Here is a 23,588-nt window from a genome sequence, read left to right as displayed (position 1 = left end):
CATGTTTCACATACTTTCTGGGCTGAAGTAGCTAGCATAGTATCAGTCATTGAAATGAATGGGAGTGTGTGTCTGTCCGTCTCTTCAGGTGTACACAATACCTCCATGGTGCTGACTTGGAAAAGTTAACAATCTTACATTTAGCCTCCCCCTCCATGTCCTGGACTAGCAGCATGAAGAGTCACGCCTGGCTGTGTCAGTTCAGTGCTTTAGAGAGAGAGACGGGGTGATACGAGGACAGAATAATAATCAACGATTCACAGGCGTAGGGGGTCTGTGTAAGTGAGAGAGATGGGGTTTATGTTCTATAAAGTGGTTTTGATGACACAAACATCCTGTTTTTTTTCTTTCCCTTCCCTCGAAGTAAATGTGCTCGCCCTCGTCCCACTACAGTGGATGCTGCACATCAGGGACTCACTCAATCCAAATGAAGCATTGTAATACCACTACAGTCTTAATAGGGAGGGACATCAACAGTTCAACCATAATGTGAAATCCTGACAACAACATGGTGAAGCACCATTGAGTCGATGACCGTGATGCAACGCGATGTGTGGCCGTCGTTATACACTCGCCTGCTAGTCTTGAGCTATTAGCACGATCCAGTGTGCTGGAGTGTGGGAGAGAATCAGAAATCAATGGGTGGGCTTAGCAGGGAGAGCAGTGGTCAGCTACCAAAGCTTATCCCTTCCCTGTGAGTTTGTGTGTGTGGGAAGGGGGTGATAAAAAAGGATGTAAGGGGTCGGTTTGTGTCATCAATTGCAGTGTGTGTGTGTGTGTGTGTGTGTGTGTGTGTGTGTGTGTGTGTGTGTGTGTTTGGGGGTTGCTGGGGGTGTGTTTGATGATTCATCAATGGCCCATCAAAGCACATCTGTTACAAAGAGCTACATCCAGGACCCAGGAAGCACGTTTGTGCTTATGATAAAAAAGGAGGACCATTAAAGGTGGTAATTAAATGATAAGGGGGTGAATAAAATCGCAGGGTCAGCATTGTGCGATCTACTCTCCCTGTGTGTGTGTATATATGTGTGTGTGGGTGTGTGTTTCTCTCCACTAGTAATAATTCCCCGAAGGAGGCGCGGTGGACTTAACAGCATTCTCATCGCATAATCACAAATAAACACGCAGGAGACATGCCCTGCATGTAGCTGATAGCCTCGCCCTTGTACTAAAACATTGCCTCAGCAAAATAAATAAATTAAATAAAAAAGGAAGGAAAATAAAAACAGACTTGTTTCATCGACTAACGGGGTAATTGGTTCTTATAGCTAGAGGGACGTCAGGAACCAAATTACGTTTCTTAACCCGTCCGGGGTCAACGAGTCCACAGGGAGGAGGAGGGTGGTGATATTTGTGGGCGTATCATGGTGGCATGGTGTAGCGTCAGAAATTGGGCCGGAAACAGCACCATACAATAGAGGCATCTTTCCCCTTGCAGATGACAAAGACAATGGTGCTGGCTCATTAAACCACAAAGGACATTTGGGTTTGGCTGGCGGAGAATGTCTCGCTTTCCCTTTGAAAGGAGGCTTTTGTGGTTGGGCCCAGCCCTTTCAGTGTTGCGACTCATGCTAATGACTTTTTAATGCCACATTGTAAGGTCACAGGATGTGGCAGCTCGTCAAATTAGACCGACGTGGTTTGCGTCGAGGACTGGATGCTGACGGTCCTTACAACAAAACGGACAATGGGACAGTAGTGACGTAAAAGCAACATCATAGTGTTTTATTTTTTTTTGCATTTAATATACACTATTTAGAAAACAAAACACAATGAATAAATACAAATTTAAAAAGCAAGTCTTCTGGTGAAGGCCTCACCATGTTCCCACAGTAATACATCATTTCTTTTTTTGTTGTTTTCTCTTCAATACATATATGTACATGTATATTTGATCTTGAGTTGAGCATGATTTTTAAGCAGGCATCTGCACTGGACGCCCAAAGTGGACCGAGTCACATGATGCGATGGGACACTTAATCGAACAGCACAGATCGGCATGCAGGTGCTTTCCAGTGGTCCCCGGCACACACAGACACACAAACAATGAATTGGCACGTAAAGACAACACCTAGATTCTCTTTTTCTGTTACTCTTAAAATACCTACAGTATGTACACAAAGAGCAAATAAATAATAACACGAGGAGCCACCATTAGGATCGCAACCTCCCGTTGGCGCCAATAAATTGTGGCACTCCAACCGGAGGAGGGTTGTCACGCCAACCTGAGTCCCACCACTTTTGTATCGAGAGCCAATGGCTGAAGCCTAAGCTCCGCCCACCCTTCAAAAACATGTGTCTCTAAATCAAACTCATCCTCAGCAGGTTGCACCATGGCACAGGGGTCAACAAAAACACATTAACACGCAAAAAATCATCCATGTTGACTTTTTTGTAATATTTTGTTTGTTTTTCTCAAAGTTGTTGTCAGAGTTGTGTGTGTAATGTGTGTGTTATCCATAGTCTTTCACTCTGTGATGTCAGGTAAGAGTGTCTTCCTCTTGCTGTGTCATAAGGCAGAGTGTGGCAGTTGTCACCAGGAAGTCGCCCACTGAAATCACAGGAAGTGAGCTGCCCATCCTAGCCCAGACGCATCCATGCCCTTATATGGTGTTGGCAAAAAGTTCTGGCACAGAGGAGAAAAAACTACAACAAAGAAACAGACGCAAGCCTCAGGAAAGTTGAGGAATACCAAAGCAAGACAAGGAGAAAGAAGAACAGAGGGACACATAAAGGAAAGGACGGAAGGAGGAGAAAAGAGAGTGAATGTATAATACATGTCAAAAGGAAAGCAAGTCTATGGAGCTCTCAGTTGTTGGTTCCGTTCCGCAGAGAAATGGAGGGCTTCCTTGCATCAGTCCATATTGTCCATCCAGGTAAACAGAGATTCACTCCTTCCAGAGAGATCCAGGAGAGGAGGGCAAGAAGAGGACGAGGAAGAGGAGAAGAAGAACGAGGGAGCTCAGAGACGAGGCCCTTGGGTGGCCACGGGTCCCCCCCCTGGCGCGGGGTGCGCATCACGTCTGGTTGGGTTCTGGCTGCTATCTCACCTCAAGGCAGTCCAGGTACTCCAGAACCAGTTCGTAGCAGAAACGGTACTGCTCCTAAACAACAAAAAAACAACAACAATAAATGAACATAAAATCAAAAAACAACAACACCTGCTGTCAGCCTCTTGCATTAGTATCTCAAGTCTCTCATTTAACAGATGCTTTCAGCCACCCCCTCACAGCACTCGATCATCAATCATCTCATTAGAAGTTCTTCTGTATGGGAGTGAGGAAGCTATACCATTTCCTGTGTTACAAGAAAAAAAACTCTGCTCACAGGATAAAGTCAATTTCATTTTCAGAAACACAACACAACAGCTGATGATTACCCTGTCGAGCCAGCCGAAACAGACTAAACAAATGAAAGTTAAACTTGTTTTTCCTCACAGGTAACATGCTAATGAACGGGAGATAAATGTTTCACAAAGGGAACACATTCAAGTTAATTACATAATGTATTTTTAGGAGCGGGCCAACTCCTACGTCAGCGAAATAAGAAAGAAACAAAACCGACTTTACATAGGCGGTGTGTTAACCTTTTCAGTGTCTTAGTGAGTAACAGCACAAATGCGTTTAGGCTTGAGCGCCTTCTTCAGTGTGTTATACCAGGTCATACCCAGAACACATCACTGCCTCTTTTCCATTTTGTCCAATATGTGAGTGACATATTTTAATGTAATGGCAAATATATAAGGGACATATTGTAATAATGTAATTATAATGTAATTATAACTGTTTGGAGTAGGTTTTGGCAGGTGTTCAGGAAAGCTGTTCATACATTGACTGGGGCTGTGTAATGTAGATACAGTGAGTTTCTAAAGTGAGGAAGTTGATAATGAGACACCATTAGTGTGCAGGGGTGAGGCTCGGAGCTGCCCATCCTGCTGCATATATTAATGGAGCAACTAATGAATGCAATATCCCCTTCTTCAAGGAACATCATGGATTGGAATGTCACGCATTGCAACACATAAGGGACATATTTGAATGTAATGTCCCCTAATTCATAATGATACCTTTTGAAGTTGATTTTGGCATGTGTCCACATGTTCAGACATTGAGACGGTTTGTTCTACATTGAGACGGTGAACTAAACCAGTGGAGGGAGACAGCTAGGCTTCAGTGCTTCCACCATCATCTCAACCCTGCTGGGCTTGAGTTGCTCATTATGGTGCATGTAATTAATGTAATAAATAATGAAAGTCTTAACAGTGGGTGATTTAGGCAGTGGAGGACTGTGAGGGGCAATTCCCAGTGGACTGCACCTTTAATTGCTAATTGTTATTGTTGAAGTGGATGAATGTGTTTACCATGGTCTCCACCATGTTGGGCTTGGAGTTGCGCAGCGTCTTGGCGGCGTAGAAGACGTCCACCATGCTCTGGTGACTGATCATTTCCATCAGGATACTACTGGCACAGAATGTCCCACTGCGGCCGCCTCCATTTCTGAGAAACACATAAGCGCACACACACACACACACACACACACACACACACACACACACACAATCAATCAACAATCAGACAACGCACACAAACGGAAGTATTTAAGTCAGCCTTTGATCAATGTCTCCCAGGGAAAAAGTATGTTTTGATCTGTAGAGGAAGAAAATGACAGTGTATGGGGAAACTCAGGGGGAGGGGAGGAGGAGGAGGAAGAGGAGAAAGAGAACAGGGGGAAATAGAAGTGAGCTGGAAAGAAGAGACAATGAATGTACTGTTAAAGACAAGGAGAGAGGCAGCAACAAACAATGCGAGGGAGAAAAGCTACACACAGTCTCTACCTGATGTGGTGTGTGTGTGTGTTTGTGTGTGTGCGCATGTGTGTACGTGTGTGTATGTGTGTGTGCATGTTAGTGACTATGTGTGCATGTATGTTTTCAGTCAGGACACACTAGGGGCTGCTTTGATTGCTTCAGAGCAGCGCAGCGCAACAGATGTGGGTGTGTGTGTGTGTGTGTGTGTGTGTGTGTGTGTGTGGGGGGGGTGTGCGTGCGTGTGGGTGTGCGTGCGTGCGTGCGTGCGGGTGTGTGTGCGTGTGTGTGTAAATGTAGAACATATAAGGAAAAGCAGTGCAGTAGACACAAAACCCCCGACCCAGTCAGTCCAGCGCCTGAGGTGATCTGACACAGGTGACTCACTGACAGGCTTTGTAGCCTCCATTAAACACTCACACAAAGACAGCTATTACTCCTCCAGCTGTGTGTGTGTGTGTGTGTGTGTCTCTGTATGGTGTGTGTGTGTTTGTGTGTGTGTGTGCTGTCTGTGTATGCTGTGTGTGTGTGTTTGTGTGTGTGTGTGTGTGTGTGTGTGTGTGTGTGCATGCCTGTGCATGTGCGTGTGTGTGGCTGTGTGTGTGTGTGTGCGTGTGTTTGCGTGTGTGGCTGTGTGTGTGTGTGTGTGCGTGTGTGTGAGTGTGTGGCTGTGTGTGTGTGTGTGTGTGTGAGAGTGTGTGTGGCTGTGTGTGTGCGCGTTTGTGTGTGTGTGGCTGTGTGTGTGTGTGTGTGTGGTTGTGTGTGTGTGTGTGTGTGAGTGTGTGTGTGTGTGGCAGTGTGTGTGCGCGCGCGCGTGTGTGTGTGTGTGTGTGGCAGTGTGTGTGTGTGTGTGTGTGTGTGTGTGTGAGGCTGTGTGTGTGTGTGTGTGTGCGTGTGGCTGTGTGTGTGCGCATGTGTATGTGTGTGTGAGTGTGTGTGTGTGTAAAGGGGTGTGGGAGGAGACTGTGTCTTTGGACCACCTCTGTAGAAGAGGCCAACTCGACCAAAAGAAGCTCCTTCAGAGAGATAGAGTGTGGGGGACTCGGCAGACTATTGGACACCCATCATTAGCAGTAATCCATACGGCCATTAGAGAGAGAGAGAGAGCAGGACTATCAGCTCAAGGACCGGACTGGAGACACTAGTTAGAGCTGAGACCAGACGAAGTATGCAGCACCGCCGAGGTAAATAAATGTGTGTGCTTGTGCGTTCGTGTCTGTGTGTCTCTGTGTGTGTGTGTGTGTGTGTGTGTGTGTGTGTGGAGGACAAGGAGAACCCTGTGTGATTATTTTCCTGGGGTGTTCAGGGGATATAAGTGGCCATGGGTGTACGTGATGAGAAGATTATGATGAGAGAGGGGGGGGGGGGGACACACAGAGGAGAGATGAGGAGAGAGGAGAGAAGGGTATAGAAAGGAGAATGAAGAATAGACAGAGTGGAGGAAAAAAGGAGAAGAGGAGCGGAGGAAGAAAGGAGAGAAAGAGATAACAGAGGAAGAGAAAAGAGAGGACAGAGGAGAGGAGAGGACAAGAAAAGAGAGGAGAGGAGTGGAGGAAAATAAACACAATAAAAGAGAAGAGAAGAGAACCGCGCTGAAGCAGAAGAGAGAAGTGAAGAGAGGAGTGAAGAGAGGAGTGGAGAGAGGAGTGGAGAGGAGTGTTGTGACTCACAGGCAGTGAACCACCATGCGTCCCTCTCCGCAGTCCCTCTGCCACTTGTGCACCTGGGCCAGCAGGTTGAGGAAGGCCTTCTTGGAGTCGGGGATGTCCCTGTAGGGCGACCAGCGCAGGAACTGGAAGTGACGCACCACCAGGGCACCCTCTTGCAGCTGAGGGGGGGCGAAACACAGGGTCAAGGTTCAGAGGTCAAAGGTCACAGGTCAAGGGTCAAACCTTTTGGACCAGGGTCATTTCACACAGCACACACACACACACACACACACACACACTTCCTGTCACAACAGTGTCTCGGTTGATGAAGTATCAGGTACTGTAGAAAAAAGGGTTTTCAGCTATTAGCTCTCTGCCTGCTTTAGCTCCATCTTGTCTAACCCCGCTGCCCTCCTCTACTGCTACTCTAGGTGGGCTGTACCTTGGTGTTAAAGTGACAATCCTCGTCGCGCTCCGGGATGCTCAGATCACTGGGGTCCTGCACAGATGCATTGTGGGAACTGGTGGTGAGACATGCAATGGTCCCTTCCCAAATACACACCCTTAACCGGGAGTGAGGGAGCACTTAGGGGGCTAAGAGGAGGCTAGTGGGCATTATGGTGTCAGGGGACTGACCACAGGCAAGGGAGACAGGGACAACAACTATTGACAATAACTGGTTGAAGGGGGGGGGGGGGGGGGGGGGGTGGGAGCTATTTGCGGGGGGCAAGGTGGGATAAGGCAGGGGTAGGGGTAGGAGTAGAGCGTGGGAAAAGCTTAGAGGCACAAGCTACCTGACACAAAGTGACTAAGGGGATTGTTTCAGGAAGACAGGTCTGTCTCCTCTCACCGTCAGTGTCAGAGACGGAAGGAGGAGGCTGTCTGATCTAGGGGGTGGAGGTGGCTGGGAGAGCTCTAAACCAATATACAACTAAGCACACACACACATCACTAACACATTCACACACACACAAACACACACACACACACGTCACTCACACATTCACACATACACACATTAACAGCTATTCCTCACCTGTGCACCCACTCACAAACAAGTAAATAAACACACATTCCTCCTCGCCTGCCCACACACACACGCACGAGCACACATACACGCTCCACTCCATTCTTTGTTTCTTTCTTTCTCTCTCTCTCACACACACACACACACACACACACACACACACACACACACACACACACACATTCCAAATGAACAAAAACACTTTATACTGCATCTTTGTTTTAGATTCACTGGTATTTTGTCTACTGGGCACTTTGCCTGATTGACCCACATATATAGTTCCCCCGTTCAGCTTCATCTCGGTTTGGCCTCTTTTATGAGAGGACTGCAGAGAAAGACACATTAGGCAATTACTCTCGCACTCCATTAGTCTCTGTGAAGCAGAGACGCACAATTAGGAAAATAGCTTTTAAAGCAATGGCTTCAGCATTTCCACAAAAGCATTTTTTTGCCTCACACAAAGCGTGTCACATAGATCTTTTAAAAGAGCTTTTGAAGAGAAGCTGTAGTGCTGTACCCGTGCACGACACAGGGAGACAAAAAACAAGTGCAAGGGGAATTAGAGAGGGTCAACCTCATCAGCGTGGGCTTCTTTACTGTGTCATGTTCTCATACACACACACACACACACACACACACACACACACACACACACACACACACACACACACACACAGTGTTGCCCACTTACCTGTGTGATGTTAATACACACGCACGCACGCGCACGCGCATGCACACACACACACACACACACACACACACACACACACACACACACACACACACACGCAAATGCACACACTCACACACAGTGTTGCCCACTTACCTGTGTGATGTTAATACACAAGCACACGCACGCGCATGCACACACACACACACACACACACACACACACACACACACACACCCACATCCATACTGATACACACATACTCACTGGACACTTACCTGTGTGATGTTCACATACATACCACCCCCGCCGCCCACACACACACACACACACACACACACACACACACACACACACCCAACATCGGTCACTTACCCGCGTGATGTTCTTGACACGGAAGAGGCGGATGATGACATCCTCGTCAGACGTACGAGACAGGAGCTCTACTGTCATTGGTCCAAAGTGCTGCATGCCTGACTCAGGCCAATACTGCAGACAAGGCTACAGAAGAGAGAAACAGAGAGACAGAGAGAGAGAGACAGAGAGAGAGATAGAAAGACAGAGAGAGAGAGAGAGAGAGAGAGAGAGAGAGAGAGAGAGAGAATAAACTTTTCAGTTCAAACTTTAAAGTTCAGCATTGAGAGGAGAACATGCTCGTGTTTTAATCAGCATGGCCAATGGAATGAAAGCGAACTGAATCCAATGCTTGGCCTCATTCCTCCCTATCAGAAACATGTTCTCTTTGACTTATCTGTCATTTCACTAAATTAGCTTTCCTCTCATCTGACACGCAATCAATTAAACGACACAGAAGCTTCCGCCAAGCCCGGTCACACTGGCTGAGCTCTCACGCCCGTCTCCTGTACAGTACACCAGACACAGAGCGTGGACTCCCAGATAAGACCACAGGCTGACAGGAGACCGCAAACACCAGCTAAGATGCGGTGGAAGACGTGAACGCGTGAAAGGGTGGGAGGAAGAGAGCGAATGAAAGAGTACTCAGAGTAACTCAGTACTGTACGGAGAGAGAGGGTGGATAGGGGCGGTCGGAGATACATGACAACTAAGAGGCCAGAGGCAGGAGACCACAAGCAGGAGGACAAGAGGAGGTGAAGGAGAGGAGTGAGGAAACAAGCATGAGGAGGAGAGGGAGTGACAGACGGAGTCCAGTGCAGCTCACAGCGCCTCGGGATGGACAGTCAGAGATATCTGAACTGATCTGAAGTGAACTGAAGTGAAAGGGATGTGAGGAGAAGCATGTAGGAAAGGCTGACTCATGTTCACATGAGACACTTGAGGATGGTGTCAGCATGCTGTCCAGTACTTTCAGGTCCTAGTCCATGTTTTCCCTGTGTCTTGTCACACACACACACACACACACACACCTCCTCTGCCACCGAGGTGCACAGGCATCAACATGTACAAAATGGAGGAGTCTTGCATAGCCGTCAGTTGTTCATTCAGCATACCTGATTAAAATGTGTTTGAAATGCAACCATGAGCACAACAGGCGTACATGTTCTGAATTCTAGTTAAGCCTCAAAGCACCTCTGTACCCTCAAGCAAAACACTCCATGTTTTACAGAGTATGTTAATGCATGTGTGTGTGAATAGTGGGGAACTAAAAGGCTTCTACTCATTATGGCAATGCAAATGAACATGACCTTTCATCGACCCGTGTCACCATGAGCTTTATAGCCCATGAGTATGCCTGGCTGTTCTGTGGACTACATATCCCAAGGTGCCGAGTTGTTCTGAACGGCACCTCATCATAAGAACGGTGTTGATCATGCTAGAGCAAAGCAATATCCCAAGCACAGAATAATGCATTCAGTGAGACTCCCTTAAACCTCCCTGAGGGTGTCTGTGTGTTTGTGTGTGTGTGTGTGTGTGTGTGTGTGTGTGTTTGTGTGAGTCTCGTCCGCTGTTTCTCTGCTCCATGTCTTATCCTTGACCCTGTGCTTCCTGGTTCCCTGCAGACCGACAGGTTGCTGAGCCAATCACCATCGCTCCTGCCTGCCCACCTGCTGCCACTCTCCTCGTCCAAGCCTACAGCTTTTAAGTCCTGCCAACGTTTTCTGGAAGTGATTTCTCGCCTGTTTTTCTGGATTATGATTTTCCTCTGGTCTTCGTTTTCCGACTGGGTACTTTGGATTCTGAACTCTGCCTGTCTGAGTTTTGTCTAAGCCCTTGTTGCCCTGTACACACACACACACACACACACACACACACACACACACACACACACACACACACACACAAACACACACACACTGTATAACAATCTCTGGGGCGTTTTTGACCTCCGAGTTCTGCCTTCTCGGTCTTGTGCTGTGATTTGATCTTCTCCCTGTTTCACATCTGTTGTGTATTGGAGTCTGCATTTGGGTCCGGACATCTCGCCCCAGCCTCAGCGGCTGTGATCGATGGACAGGCAGAGATAACTGACAACTATGAAGCCAGGGACTGGAAACAGTGGAGAGCAGCGTGTGCAGACAGTGAGGATGAGGATGGACAGTCAGGGATGAATAGCAACTCTGAGGCCAGAAGCAGGAGAGACTGCAAACACGAGAAAAGACGTGGAGGAAGAAGAAACAAGTGAAGGTGTGTGAGGAATGGACTGATAGAGGACAGAGGGGAGAGGACAAAGGAGAGAAGTTAGGGGGAGGCGAGAGAGAGAGAGAGAGAGAGGGATAGAGATGAAGGGGGGAGGTAGTGAATGAATGAGAGAATGTATGTGGATGAGAGAGAGAGGGAATGAGTGAGTGAATGAAGGAATTAGAGAATGAATAAATGAATGAATGAGATGGATAGGGAGTCGTGAAAGATTGAGAGAACCTGAGTGCATGCATTAGAGGAAGAGAGTGATTGGGAGAGAGAGAGCGAGAGAAAAAATGGGAGAGAGAGAGAGGAGAGCTGAAAGAGGGAGGGAAATGAAGAGAAATACAGGCTAGTGTGATAATGCCCTGTCAGTCTGATGGAAGGGTATTAACAGTATGACAAGAGGCAGAGGGAGAGATAAATATTTATACACACACACACACACAGAGGGACAGAGAGTGTGAGAGCGGCACACACACACACACACACACACACACACACACAAACACACACACACACACACACACACACACACACACACACACACACACACACAGGCAGGCAGCTGATGAGATGAGATGACAGCAGCACTAATCTACTGCAACAGACAGGGTAGGGATGGAATGAGAAAGAGAAAGAAAGAGAGAGAGAGAGAGAGAGAGAGAGAGAGAGAGAGAGAGTTGAGGGAGGGAGTGACAAAAAAAGGCCGAGAGAGTTGACAAGAGAGAGGAGGAGAGAGGGATGGAGGGAGACGACAAGTAATATCAACAAACAGACAGATGAGGAGGTGAAGAGAAGGAAAAACAGAGAGACAGGATGAGACAGGAAGGGACAGAGTGAGAGAGAGTGAGAGAGAGAGGGAGTGACACAGAGAAGGAGGGATAGAAAAGTAAATTTGAAACACTAAATGTCATAAAATGGAAGTGGACTGGACGGAGGGAAAAGAAAGGGAAAGAAAGTGAATGTGCATGACTCTGTGTGTGTGTGTGTGTGTGAGTGTGTGTGTGTGTGTGTGTGTGTGTGGGTATATATATGTGTGTGTGTGTGTAGGTATATATGTCTGTGTGTATGTGTGAGAGTGTGTGTGTACCCGTGTGTGTGTGTACCTGTGTGTGTTTGTAAGTATGTGTGCGCATTTGTGCGTTTGTGCGTGTTTGTGTTTGTGTGTGTGTGTTTGTGTGTGTCTGTGCATGTGCACGGTGATGGGGCTAGCAGAGCTGCTGTCTCTCTCTCTCCACATGTCCAGCTGTCCAACCAGACTAGAGAAGGACAGAACACACAGGGCGACAGCAGGTGAGACATCAAGAGAGAAGAGAGGCGTCAGACTGTCCTGAAGTGTGCTTCAAGCCAGGGAAACCCCATCAACAGCATCCTGTAGGCCTATGTGTGTGTGTGTCTGTGTGATTGAATGTGTGTGTGTGTGTGTGTGTGTGTGTGTGTGTGTGTGTGTGTGTGTGTGATCTGGATGGGCCGGCAGAGCTCCTGTCCCTCTTCTTCCCCCCATCTAGTGTGGAACTGCCCTGATTCCAGAGGAATCCCATCAGCACCGTCAGCACCCCCCAGCCCCCAGAGACACCATCAGGGCTGGCACCCACCCTAGTTTATGGACACCGCAGACCTTATACCCACAGACACCATCAGGGCTAGCACCCACCCTAGTTTATGGACACCGCAGACCTTATACCCACAGACACCATCAGGGTTAGCACCCACCCTAGTTTATGGACACCGCAGACCTTATACCCACAGACACCATCAGGGCGCTAGGGAAGCCGCTCAGAACTGGGGCTATATATAACCTATCAATCAGCTCAAGATGGAACAGAATGACAAAATATAATGAAATGGTTAAGCTGGGGGGGAGAAAAACCACAAAGGTTCACCATGTGCTTGCAAAGATAAACACAAACACACACACACACACACACACCCACCCACACGCTCTCCTACATAAATGTGCATGCCTACACACACACACACACACACACACATCCACCCAAACACTCTCCTACATAAATGTGCACGCCTACACACACACACACACACACACACACACACACACACACACACACACACACACACACACATCCATGCTCACAGACCCCTCACACACACACAACATATACACACACATACACACTCATACTCGCAGACCCCTCACATACACACACACATACATCCATGCTCACAAACCCCTCACACACCCCTTACATGCATACATACACACTCATGCTCACAGACTCCATACACACACACACACATACATGCTCTTAGACCCCTCTCACACACACACACACATCCATGCACGAAGACCCCTTTCTCTCTCGAACTCACACACACACACAGATCCCTCACATACACACAGAGAAATACGTGCGCGCGCACACGCACACACACACAGACAAACACAGACCCCTGACATACACAAAGTGTCATAAGCACACACATACACATACACATACACACAGAGACACACACACACACACACACAGAACCCTCACATACACACACACAAACACACACACACACACACACACACACACACACACACACACACACACACACACACACACACACACACAAACACACACACACACACACACACACACACACACACACACACACACACACACACACAAACACACACACACACACACACACACACACACACACACACAGACACACAAACACACACACACTCACCCAGGCAGAGTTGGACTGGTTGAGCAGGTTGAGCATAACCACAGAGGTGCAGGAGTAGTCGTACACCAGCCTCCAGAAGTCGCCGGTGGTGGTGGGCAGCGGGTGCGGCGTCACCACGAAGGCGGCCGGCCGCAGGAAGCTGTCGGTCAGTGCCGCGTTGATGTAGTTGTTGCCCTCACCCTCCGTGGTCACCAGGAAGGCCAGCGCGCGGTCCGGAGGCAGCACGTCCATGCTGCGGTTCTTCTCCCGGTTGCGTGGCAACAGCGAGATGCTGCACTCCTCCACGTCCAGGTGAGGCGTCACTGAGTTCAGTGTCTGAGAAGGAGAGAGAGGGAGGGAGAGAGAGAGGAGGAGAGAGAAAGAGAGGGATGGAGAGAGAGGGGGAGTAGAGGAGTAAAAATAAAATAAAAAATCAGGGAAGAGGAGAGAGGGCAGGAAAGAGAGAGAAAAAACAGTGAGAGGGAGAGAGGTAGGAAAATAGGGAGAGAAGAAAGAGTACGAGAAAGAGCGAGGGAGACAGAGAGAAGGGGACAGAGAGGGAGGGATGGAGAGAGAGACAGACAGAACACAAGGTTAAAGGGTTAACTGTATGTTCACGGAAACGTGTAAAGTGGGAGTGGTGAAGGGCAAAAGGACCAGACACCAGCAAAAGAGAGAGAGAGAGAGAGAGAGAGAGAGAGAGAGAGAGAGAGAGAGAGAGAAAGAAAGAGAGAGAAGACGCCATAGGGCAAGAATCCTCTGAACCAGTGAAAAACATCCCTGAACCTCGAGCGAAAAAAGGTGAAGGAAAAGTAACGGCCATTTATTCAACAGCCTCCAATTTCACCCACTGATGAGAGGCCACAGCAATATTGGCTTTTTAGAGCAAAAACACATTAAGTAGACATTTCAGGACAAACTTCATGGCAAGAGAAACACCAACTCTGATGACCTCTGATAAACCGCAGACCTTACACTGCGGCTCTCAGTGAGAGTGGGCAGACCATCATCAGATTAGATTCATATACATCCTGCACCAATTCCCAGCCAGGCAGCAGTGTACAAATGAGGGTTTCCAATTATTGCCAGATTGTCCTACAGATTACGTCTGGGCTATGCGATAGCACTGTAATCTACCCAATCCTGCCCCAATGAAGTGGAAATTGCTTAGTTTGTGTGGATCATATCAGGTCATTAACTATGGTTATCCAGTGGCAGAGGGAAGATATGGCACAAAGGAGTCACCTAATTAAGACCACATTAGCAGGAGCGATGGGCGCCACCATTACAGAAACCCCAATGCATGGCAGTAACACCTAGCTAGCATTGAACATCCTATGGTGGAATGTTGTCTTACAGTGGTGAGGAGAATGCTGTTTCCTCAAAAACCTTTATGTCACATCACAGCTTGATAATTAGAGGGAGGTGAGGTTTTTGGATCATGGTAATAGATTCAATGATTTTCTTAAGCCTCGTAGGAGATAGGTGGTATGTAATCTACTGATGGCTAGCGTGCTACTCAATGAGCAACTATGATACGGTGAAAATGTGGACAACTTCAATGGTGTCAAAGTGCTACTTTATGTTGGTTCAGACGAAAGGAGAGTTTTGTTGGGGAGACTCTCACCTGTGAGAGGCTGCAGGGGGCGGAAGCGCTGATCGACAGTGACACATCAAAACAAGTCTCTTCGACAAACCATCCTTTTAAATGACTCGAGGCCTCCTGTTACGATTCTGATTTGGAGCTCGCCCCCCCATTTTTGCAAAGCCCATCCTTCAAGAGACACACAACTGCCTTTTCAGAAAACAATTCCCTTCCATCAAAAGGGGAGAGGATTTGGTAGATAATTGATTTGAAACGTCCTCCGGGTAACCCTTTTCTGCGCTGCACTGCTACACTACTGTTGACACTACTTCTGAGTATTGAGTCTTTTTTAGCTTCCAGCCACAACATAGACTGTCCAGACTCGGACATGGCTAATCTTCTTGTGAGCTAGGTTTTTCCATGAGCACATTGCCTGAACTTGAAGGGAAATCTATATGAAGCATCTACAAACAGCAGCTTCACTGCTAAAGGATGATTTAAATAGGAGCATTCGTTAGGTGACTTTATGCACAGTGATATTAAGTATTAAATATTTCTTCTTTTTCCTAAATGTACTTACTAATGGTGTAAAGATAGCCCAATATGCAAGTTGTGAGAATATTCTGAAGAACATAATGAGCATCTAAAAATGAATTAGTATGGTGTCTCCTACTACTGTGGCCTTGTGAGATTGTACCTACTACACAATTGAGTATATGTATTACTTTATAGCATATGGCATGTCAATGACACCACATTCATACCTGGCAATCACTTATACAAGAGTAATACCTAATGACACACTTACAATATAATACGGCCATTGTAACATGGCGTGTAACCAAGAATACATTTCTCCTTTGTGCATGTACAGTTTTTGCACGTGTGTTTCTTCTGTTGAAGACGCCCTTGTTATAGTGGCTCTCTCATGCCTGGTCATCTGCCTGCTGTTGAGGGGTTAGTTGTAGTATGAGGCTCTCTCTCTCTCGTCTTTGGTCCTCTGCTCTCTGTGTGCTGTGGGGGTGCTAGTTAGCATGTGGTACTCCTCTCTCTGTGTGCTGTGGGGGTGCTAGTTAGCATGTGGTACTCCTCTCTCTGTGTGCTGTGGGGGTGCTAGTTAGCATGTGGTACTCCTCTCTCTGTGTGCTGTGGGGGTGCTAGTTAGCATGTGGTACTCCTCTCTCTGTGTGCTGTGGGGGTGCTAGTTAGCATGTGGTCCTCTGCTCTCTGTGTGCTGTGGGGGTGCTAGTTAGCATGTGGTACTCCTCTCTCTGTGTGCTGTGGGGGTGCTAGTTAGCATGTGGTACTCCTCTCTCTGTGTGCTGTGGGGGTGCTAGTTAGCATGTGGTACTCCTCTCTCTGTGTGCTGTGGGGGTGCTAGTTAGCATGTGGTACTCCTCTCTCTGTGTGCTGTGGGGGTGCTAGTTAGCATGTGGTCCTCTGCTCTCTGTGTGCTGTGGGAGTGCTAGTTAGCATGTGGTCCTCACCTGGTACTCCTCTCGCAGCTGGGAGGTGTTGCTCTGTGTGTCCACCCGCAGCATGTCCTTGTAGGTGAGGGCAAACTCGCTGACCGGGATGGCCGTCTCTCCGCACAGGCACGCCTCCAGGATGGCCTCGTGGATGAACACGTACTGCTCCTGTGGATCAGACACACACCCACACACACACACACACACACACACACACACACACACACAATCACCACAGGAGGCCATCAAATCACACTCGCTTCTACTGCCACAACAAGCTGTGGGCAAATCAGACAAAGCATTGATATTATCATACGGTGGGCACTGAAGACTGTGATTTCATCACTCTGGCAGGTAATATTACTCTTGATAATTTGAGAAGTAAGAGACAGACACATTGAATGATGAGAGATGCTACTGATGACTGAAAAACCGACATTAGTAATTATATAATAACATAAGTAATAAATGCCAGACATTAGAAATCATATTAGATATTACAATAGAGAGTGCTATTACGCAACAAAACAAACAGTTGACTGTGAAAACAGCCCTAGTAAACAGTACCACTCAAGCACTAATGACTAGTGTCACTGTTGTTGTGAAGCGCTGAAAATGCTTGAATTCTGTAAAGGTAAAAAAAATCCAAAAGCAGTCGTATCCCCTTGTGATTGTGAAAATGTCAACATCATTAACAGACATTGTAATAAGCGACGGTGTCTGCATGGATATCGGCTTGCTCTTTGAACACGAGATAAAATCAAATGAATTAGATGAACACGCACAGGGGGATATATCTTGAAAAGAAAAAAAAGCAGTTCCTCTATTTGAACTGTTGCAGGACTTTTTTCTCTTATGAGATAGGAAGATATAAGATATGAATCACTATTTTTATGGACCTTACATTATTCTTTTTGTGCATGTTATTCATGTGTTTCTTAAATGTTCCTTTGTGCGTGATATCCATCACCGTAGCACTGGACTAAGTTGAAGCAGCGTTCGGATTCCCTTGCTGCTCCTGTTTGTTATTTTCAGCCTTTTGTGTGAACTGATAGTGTGGCAGTTTCTGTGTCAGGGGTGACGTCTCGTACATGTTCATGTAAAGTTGGGATGATTGACAGATGCCCATTTTCTTGTTTAGGATTCTTAAACTCAGACTGTTTCCTTGTCTAATTAGAGATGCGGGTGAATCTTCGTGCGAAACCGTTCTTCTCTCCCTTGATTGTGCATCATTGTAAAGAATAAAACCCTTGTTCCTGATTAAACACCATTCTCTGACTGAGTCTCCGTTTATCTGTGGTATTAGAAAATTACCACCAAGGCGCCAGATATAAGATATAAGATATAAGTCCAGCAAATCCAGCAAAGGCAAAGAGAAATATCACATTAAAATTTAAAAGCGAAATTAGCAGACGGGTTGAAAAGAGCCGCTATCACTTAAGCCCTCACAGACTATCAGCTGGTGATGATCCTGTACGCCGTCTCTGTCACCGAGTGATATGAAGCAGCGCAGATATTTCAATCACGTGCTCAGTTGATCGCCCGCTCCCTTTGAGACTGTCAGGACGTCCACAAAGACTACGTGCTCACGTCCCTGTGTCTGTTACCAGCAGGGGAGAATGACGAGCACTGTTGAGCAGGAAGAATGAGAGCGAACGAGAGAGAATGAGAGAACATTCTTGACAATGATGAGGCTCCATGAGGTCTTTGTCTCTTTCTTTCTGTCACCGTCACAAACTCTGGTGTTACTGTCAAGCAAAAGAGAACCTTTATTCTTTTGTCTCCCTCTTTCTTTTTTTTCGCTTTCTCTCTCATTACAATGCCAAGAAGACCTTATGAGTCAAGTGTCTCTTCATTTTGTCCCTTCTTCTCTCCCTCTTTCTCCCCTCACTCTCTCCATCTATCTTACCTCTGTCTGGATCATGTTGATCCGTCGGGAGCAGAGTGTCTTCACGCAGTTGTAGATGTCCACCACCCCCTCACACTCAGCCATGTCCAGCATCACGTCCAGCACAATGTAGCAGCCCGTCCGACCAGCCCCCATACTGCCACAGCGAGAGAGAGAAAGGTCAAAGGTCAAATATGAGGGGCGGTGGAGGAGGAGGAGGAGGAGGAGAAGTGAAGGATAGCATTTGGCCTCAACACCTGCATTGGTCAGTATGCTTACCATACATATTCAATAACAAACAGAAATGAAACACATGAACTCCCGAGGAAGAATTCCAAGTAACATTATGGAAGCATGCCCGATTTAAAACAAAGCCAGAGCCCCCTTCCAAGGCAATTTCGGCAGATTTGAAAATAATATTTCTATAATGTGGCCAACTCGCATCACACTTCTCCATAGCCTTGGGGAGTTTTTAAGGGATCAGAATACAAATGTAATATTTCTATAATGTGGCCAACTCACGTCACACTTCTCCATAGCCTTGGGGAGTTTTTAAGAGATCAGAATACAAATGTAATATTTCTATGATGTGGCCAACTCGCGTCACACTTCTCCATAGCCTGGGGGAGTTTTTGCCATATGGCTCCCCTCATGCAGCATGGGGTCTGTGAGAGGGGCTCACTGATACGCAGCTGGAGGGCGTGCGGAGTCTTACCTGCAGTGCACCACCACGGGGCCAGCATCCGGTGGAGTAGAGGCCTTCACCCGCCGCAGGAACGCCAGCAGGCCGGTGGCGTGGTAGGGCACGCCATGCTCGGGCCATGAGGTGAAGTGGAACTGGCACACCTCGTGTTTGGCAGGGTACCCCCGCTGTGGTAACAAAAACAACAGCATGTGAGCTAGATGAGCCAATCAGAACTCAGAAAGGGAAAGAACTGGGGATGGACGGGTCACCACGTCAGATAAGTCATAAGAAATGTACCATACGGAATAATGCCTCATTATGTCATGTTTCTTTTGTGTGACATATTTTGTGTTTTGTCTCTCTCCAAATCTTAAAGGTTCATTGAACAGTTGGCCAAATAAAAGGACTTGGAAAAAAGCACCAGCCAAGAGTGGTTTAAGAGGCAAGCCAATCAAAAATATCTTTTGTTAACTTCAAGGTGTTAAACTCATTTATCGCTGAACGGCTGTAGTGACAAAAGAGTAATTGCTAATGGTAAGACAAAGTGACGGGGGTGACAGTGACAGGGATGCCAGTGACAGGAGTGACACAGTGACAGAGGTGACAGAGTGACAGGGGGTGTCAGGTTCTCTCACCCGCTCCATGGCGAAAGTGCGAACGGTGTACTCTGCAAGCGTCTCCGTCTTCAGCAGTGTGATCTTGATGTCGCCGTACAGCTCGCTGTCATCAGGCCAGTACTTACAGCACTTCATCTGTGTGTGTGAGACAGCGCATAATCACAACACACACACACACACACACACACACAGCTGAAGTGGTCACCCCTTCACACAGGAGAGACACTGGACACAAGAGCTCCGTACTCTTAATACTCAAGACGCAACACAGTGATTAAGTCTTCCAAGAGTCTTCCAAGAGTGGACTGATGACATTGGTGGAAACTGCTAGGGGACGTTCACTTTACTGCACTATAAGTACATTCGCACATCTATATTATCTATATGTAGTATGTAGGTAAAGCATATTAAATATTTATGTTGTGATGTAACTTTGCTTTGGTCTTCAATCTGTACAACTGATATTCAAGGTTTCAAGATTCATATCAATATTCAATACCACTGATATCTGCAATCAATAACGGCCAGTTCAAGTAAACAAGGTTCATGTGATATTTTGGCTTCTGGAGTAAACAGTGCTTTGATGAAGCCTCATAATACCCCTCTATGCTGTTCAGCATTGAAAGCCTCTAACAGAAACTTTCCTACACGACGTCAGCAAATCTTAACACACCATAATTCTTGATTATGGCAGTCGGTGATATATCTTATGCTTCATTAATGGTTCATTATCTCTGTCCTAAATCATTCACTCACGGGGCCCCAGACTCTGAGCTGAGGCTGAGAGGCCAGGCGGTCAAACAGGCAGCCCAGTTGGAGAGGCAGGAGCCGGGGTAGAGATGGAGCCACTTACCCTCCCGACCTCCACCAGCTTGGTGATCATGACAATGCTGAAGCAGTTCTCCTGCCAAACCATCCTCCAGAAGTCATAGATCATGTCCTGCTTAGGGCCTGTGTGAGGAGAGAGAGAGAGAGAGAGAGAGAGAGAGAGAGAAAAAAAGGACAGGAGAGAAGGAGAACAGAAAAGAGGGGAGGGAAGGGGGGAAGGAGTGGGAGGAGAGGAGAGGAGGGCAAAGGAGAGGGGAGCAGGAAGAGAGAAGAGGGGTAGAGGAGAGGAGAGAAGAAGGGATAGAGGAGGGATGGGGAAGGGGCAAGTTGATGGGGGAGAGGAAGGAGAGAGAGAGAGAGAGAGAAAGAGAGAGACTTAGTAAGTAAATCTGCATTAGTAACTCTGGCCTTTTCAGCTTGACTGGAACAGAGTGACGCTGTCTGCCTTTACAAACTGCAGCGCTTTCTGCTCAAAGACGGCTAGCTGCAGGGATAGCTGTTGCTGTGCACACACAGACACACACCAGAAATGGACACAAATCACCATAAACATGTGTTAACACACACACGCACGCACGGATGCACACACACACACACACACACACACACACACACACACACACACACACACACACACACACACACACACACACACACACAGACACCCTCAGGGGGTTTAAGGGAGTCTCACTGAATGCATTATTCTGTGCTTGGGATATTGCTTTGCTCTAGCATGATCAACACCGTTCTTATGATGAGGTGCTGTTCAGAACAACTCGGCACCTTGGGATATGTAGTCCACAGAACAGCCAGGCATACTCATGGGCTATAAAGCTCACGGTGACACGGGTCGATGAAAGGTCATGTTCATTTGCATTGCCATAATGAGTAGAAGCCTTTTAGTTCCCCACTATTCACACACACATGCATTACCATACTCTGTAAAACATGGAGTGTTTTGCTTGAGGGTACAGAGGTGCTTTGAGGCTTAACTTGTATTCAGAACATGTACGCCTGTTGTGCTCATGGTTGCATTTCAAACACATTTTAATCAGGTATGCTGAATGAACAACTGACGGCTATGCAAGACTCCTCCATTTTGTACATGTTGATGCCTGTGCACCTCGGTGGCAGAGGAGGTGTGTGTGTGTGTGTGTGTGGGGGGGGGCTGGTTTGCCACGGCACGTGATCTGATCTCGTAATCTGGCACGTTCCCCTTGCCTTGACCGTCTAACTTCCCGCCAGCGGGTCAGAGGCCAGGGCGGGTGTCTGTGTGTGTGTGTGTGTGTGTGTGTGTGTGTGTGTGTGTGTGTGTGTGTGTGTGGTGAGGAGAGAGGCTGTCTGGACGACCATCCAGAGAGACCATCCCTGCTTGCTCAGACATGCCCATCACGTCCCCAAATCCCCAACCTCCACGGCCCTCCCCTTCATAATTAAACATCAGTGTTATTTTCTATATTTAATGTGTGAGACGAGGTGGCACAGAGGGGTCCCCGACTGTCAGCAGAGAGACAGATGAAGACAAACAGAGAGAAAAAAGAGACAGAGAGAGAAAGATAGATAGAGAGAGAGAGAGAGAGAGAGAGAGTAAAAGGGAAGGAAAGATAGTAGGGAGAGAGATGGAGAGAGAGAGAGAGAGAGATGGACAAATAGAGGAAGTGCAAATATAGAGAGAAAGAGACGGAGAAAGAGAGAGAGAAGTAGAGGAGGTAGAAAGAGATGAAAGATGGATAAAGAGTAGAGGACGGAAGAGAGAGACACATACACCCCCCCCCCCCATAAGTATGTGTGTGTATGACTGTATACATGTGTGTTTGTGTTTGTGTGTGTGTGTGTGTGTGTGTGTGCATGCTTGTGTGTGTGTGTGTGTGTGTGCGTGCATGTGTGTGTGAGACAGGCACACAAGAGGGTGGGGATCTCCTCCATGGCAATAACCCAAACATAAAGAACAATGATATCACACACAGAGGGAACTAAGGAACTCAGGAACTAAGGGAGTGATTCCCCCGAAGATGAGCGGCGGAGATTAAGATCCGAGGCGACGGTGGAGAGGGAAGGGAGGGATGAGGGATTGGGGAGAAGAGGGGGTTCTCAATCCCACGAGGAGCAGCAGATTAAACACCAATAAGAGTGTTTGTTCATAAATTATTCATTCCCCCTCGTTAGACTACATGGCCGCGGAGGATGAGAGGAGATGTACGGATCACGTCTACACTCAGAATAACTCATACACACAGACACACACACACGGACACTTATAGGCATGCATGCGCACACACACACACACACACACACACACACACACACACACACACACACACAGACACTCAAACACACACACACACACAGACGGTACACAAGTATTCAGACAAAGGCAGAAAGACATCTCCAAGCCAACCTGAACACTGTCTCTCTCTCTCTCTTTCTCTGTCTCTCACACACACATACACAGACACACACACAGACACAGACACACACACACACACACACACACACAGACACACACACACACACAGACACACAAAACCTCTGTCCTTCAAAATAAGGAGCTGTGATAACTCACCTTGAGTGGCGATGTAGTGGTTGGAACGTTGATAGCCCTGAAAAGAGAGAGAGAGACACACACTGAGTTTAAATGCAATTACAAAGAGCACAACCAACGTAGGCCACTGCCATCTTAACCCTCAACCACTTGTCGGCTTGACTACCACACAGTTAATCAAAGCAGCGCACTTCCCTTCTCCTTCCATACAATACAGTCTGCTCCTTATCAAAGGGCCCTGCTTCATTCCAACATGGTAGACTGCCCCCTACGCTACAGATATTATTCACAGACAAATGATTTTTACAAATGAATCTGTGCTGGATCAGATAAGTGATTAGGAGGGGATTTGAGTTGACGCGGAAAACTGAATAATACATTTGGGCTGTCGAGCATCTAATCCATTTCCTCTGAGCCTGGTGATCCAGGTACATTTGTTAAAGGGGCTACCAGCCTGCCATCATATGCTGAAGGGAGAAACAGATTTCTGCCTGATATTCTGCACATGACAAGATGGGTGACTGAGTCTCGCTCGGGTGTC

General features: G+C 47.3%; 1 protein-coding gene across 1 annotated transcript in view; it reads right to left on the bottom strand.

Annotated features, from left to right (window-relative positions):
- Nucleotides 1–996: 996 nt before the first annotated feature.
- The window catches only part of LOC105903622 (receptor-type tyrosine-protein phosphatase U-like), a 50,210-nt gene continuing 27,618 nt past the window's right edge, over nucleotides 997–23,588 (bottom strand). The window contains exons 10-20 of the mRNA XM_031585802.2: nucleotides 23,069–23,105; nucleotides 20,531–20,628; nucleotides 19,696–19,812; nucleotides 19,091–19,245; nucleotides 18,397–18,532; nucleotides 16,506–16,655; nucleotides 13,455–13,769; nucleotides 8,526–8,651; nucleotides 6,475–6,632; nucleotides 4,361–4,496; nucleotides 997–3,104 (exon numbers count right to left, since the gene is read on the bottom strand). Of these exons, the coding sequence (XP_031441662.1) occupies nucleotides 3,042–3,104; nucleotides 4,361–4,496; nucleotides 6,475–6,632; nucleotides 8,526–8,651; nucleotides 13,455–13,769; nucleotides 16,506–16,655; nucleotides 18,397–18,532; nucleotides 19,091–19,245; nucleotides 19,696–19,812; nucleotides 20,531–20,628; nucleotides 23,069–23,105 (1,491 nt within the window). The 3' untranslated portion in view covers nucleotides 997–3,041. The remainder of the gene's footprint in view (nucleotides 3,105–4,360; nucleotides 4,497–6,474; nucleotides 6,633–8,525; nucleotides 8,652–13,454; nucleotides 13,770–16,505; nucleotides 16,656–18,396; nucleotides 18,533–19,090; nucleotides 19,246–19,695; nucleotides 19,813–20,530; nucleotides 20,629–23,068; nucleotides 23,106–23,588) is intronic.

Source organism: Clupea harengus, chromosome 19 (assembly GCF_900700415.2).
Source record: "Clupea harengus chromosome 19, Ch_v2.0.2, whole genome shotgun sequence".
Classification (NCBI taxonomy): Eukaryota; Metazoa; Chordata; class Actinopteri; order Clupeiformes; family Clupeidae; genus Clupea; species Clupea harengus.
This window is presented reverse-complemented; position numbering and strand designations above follow the sequence as displayed.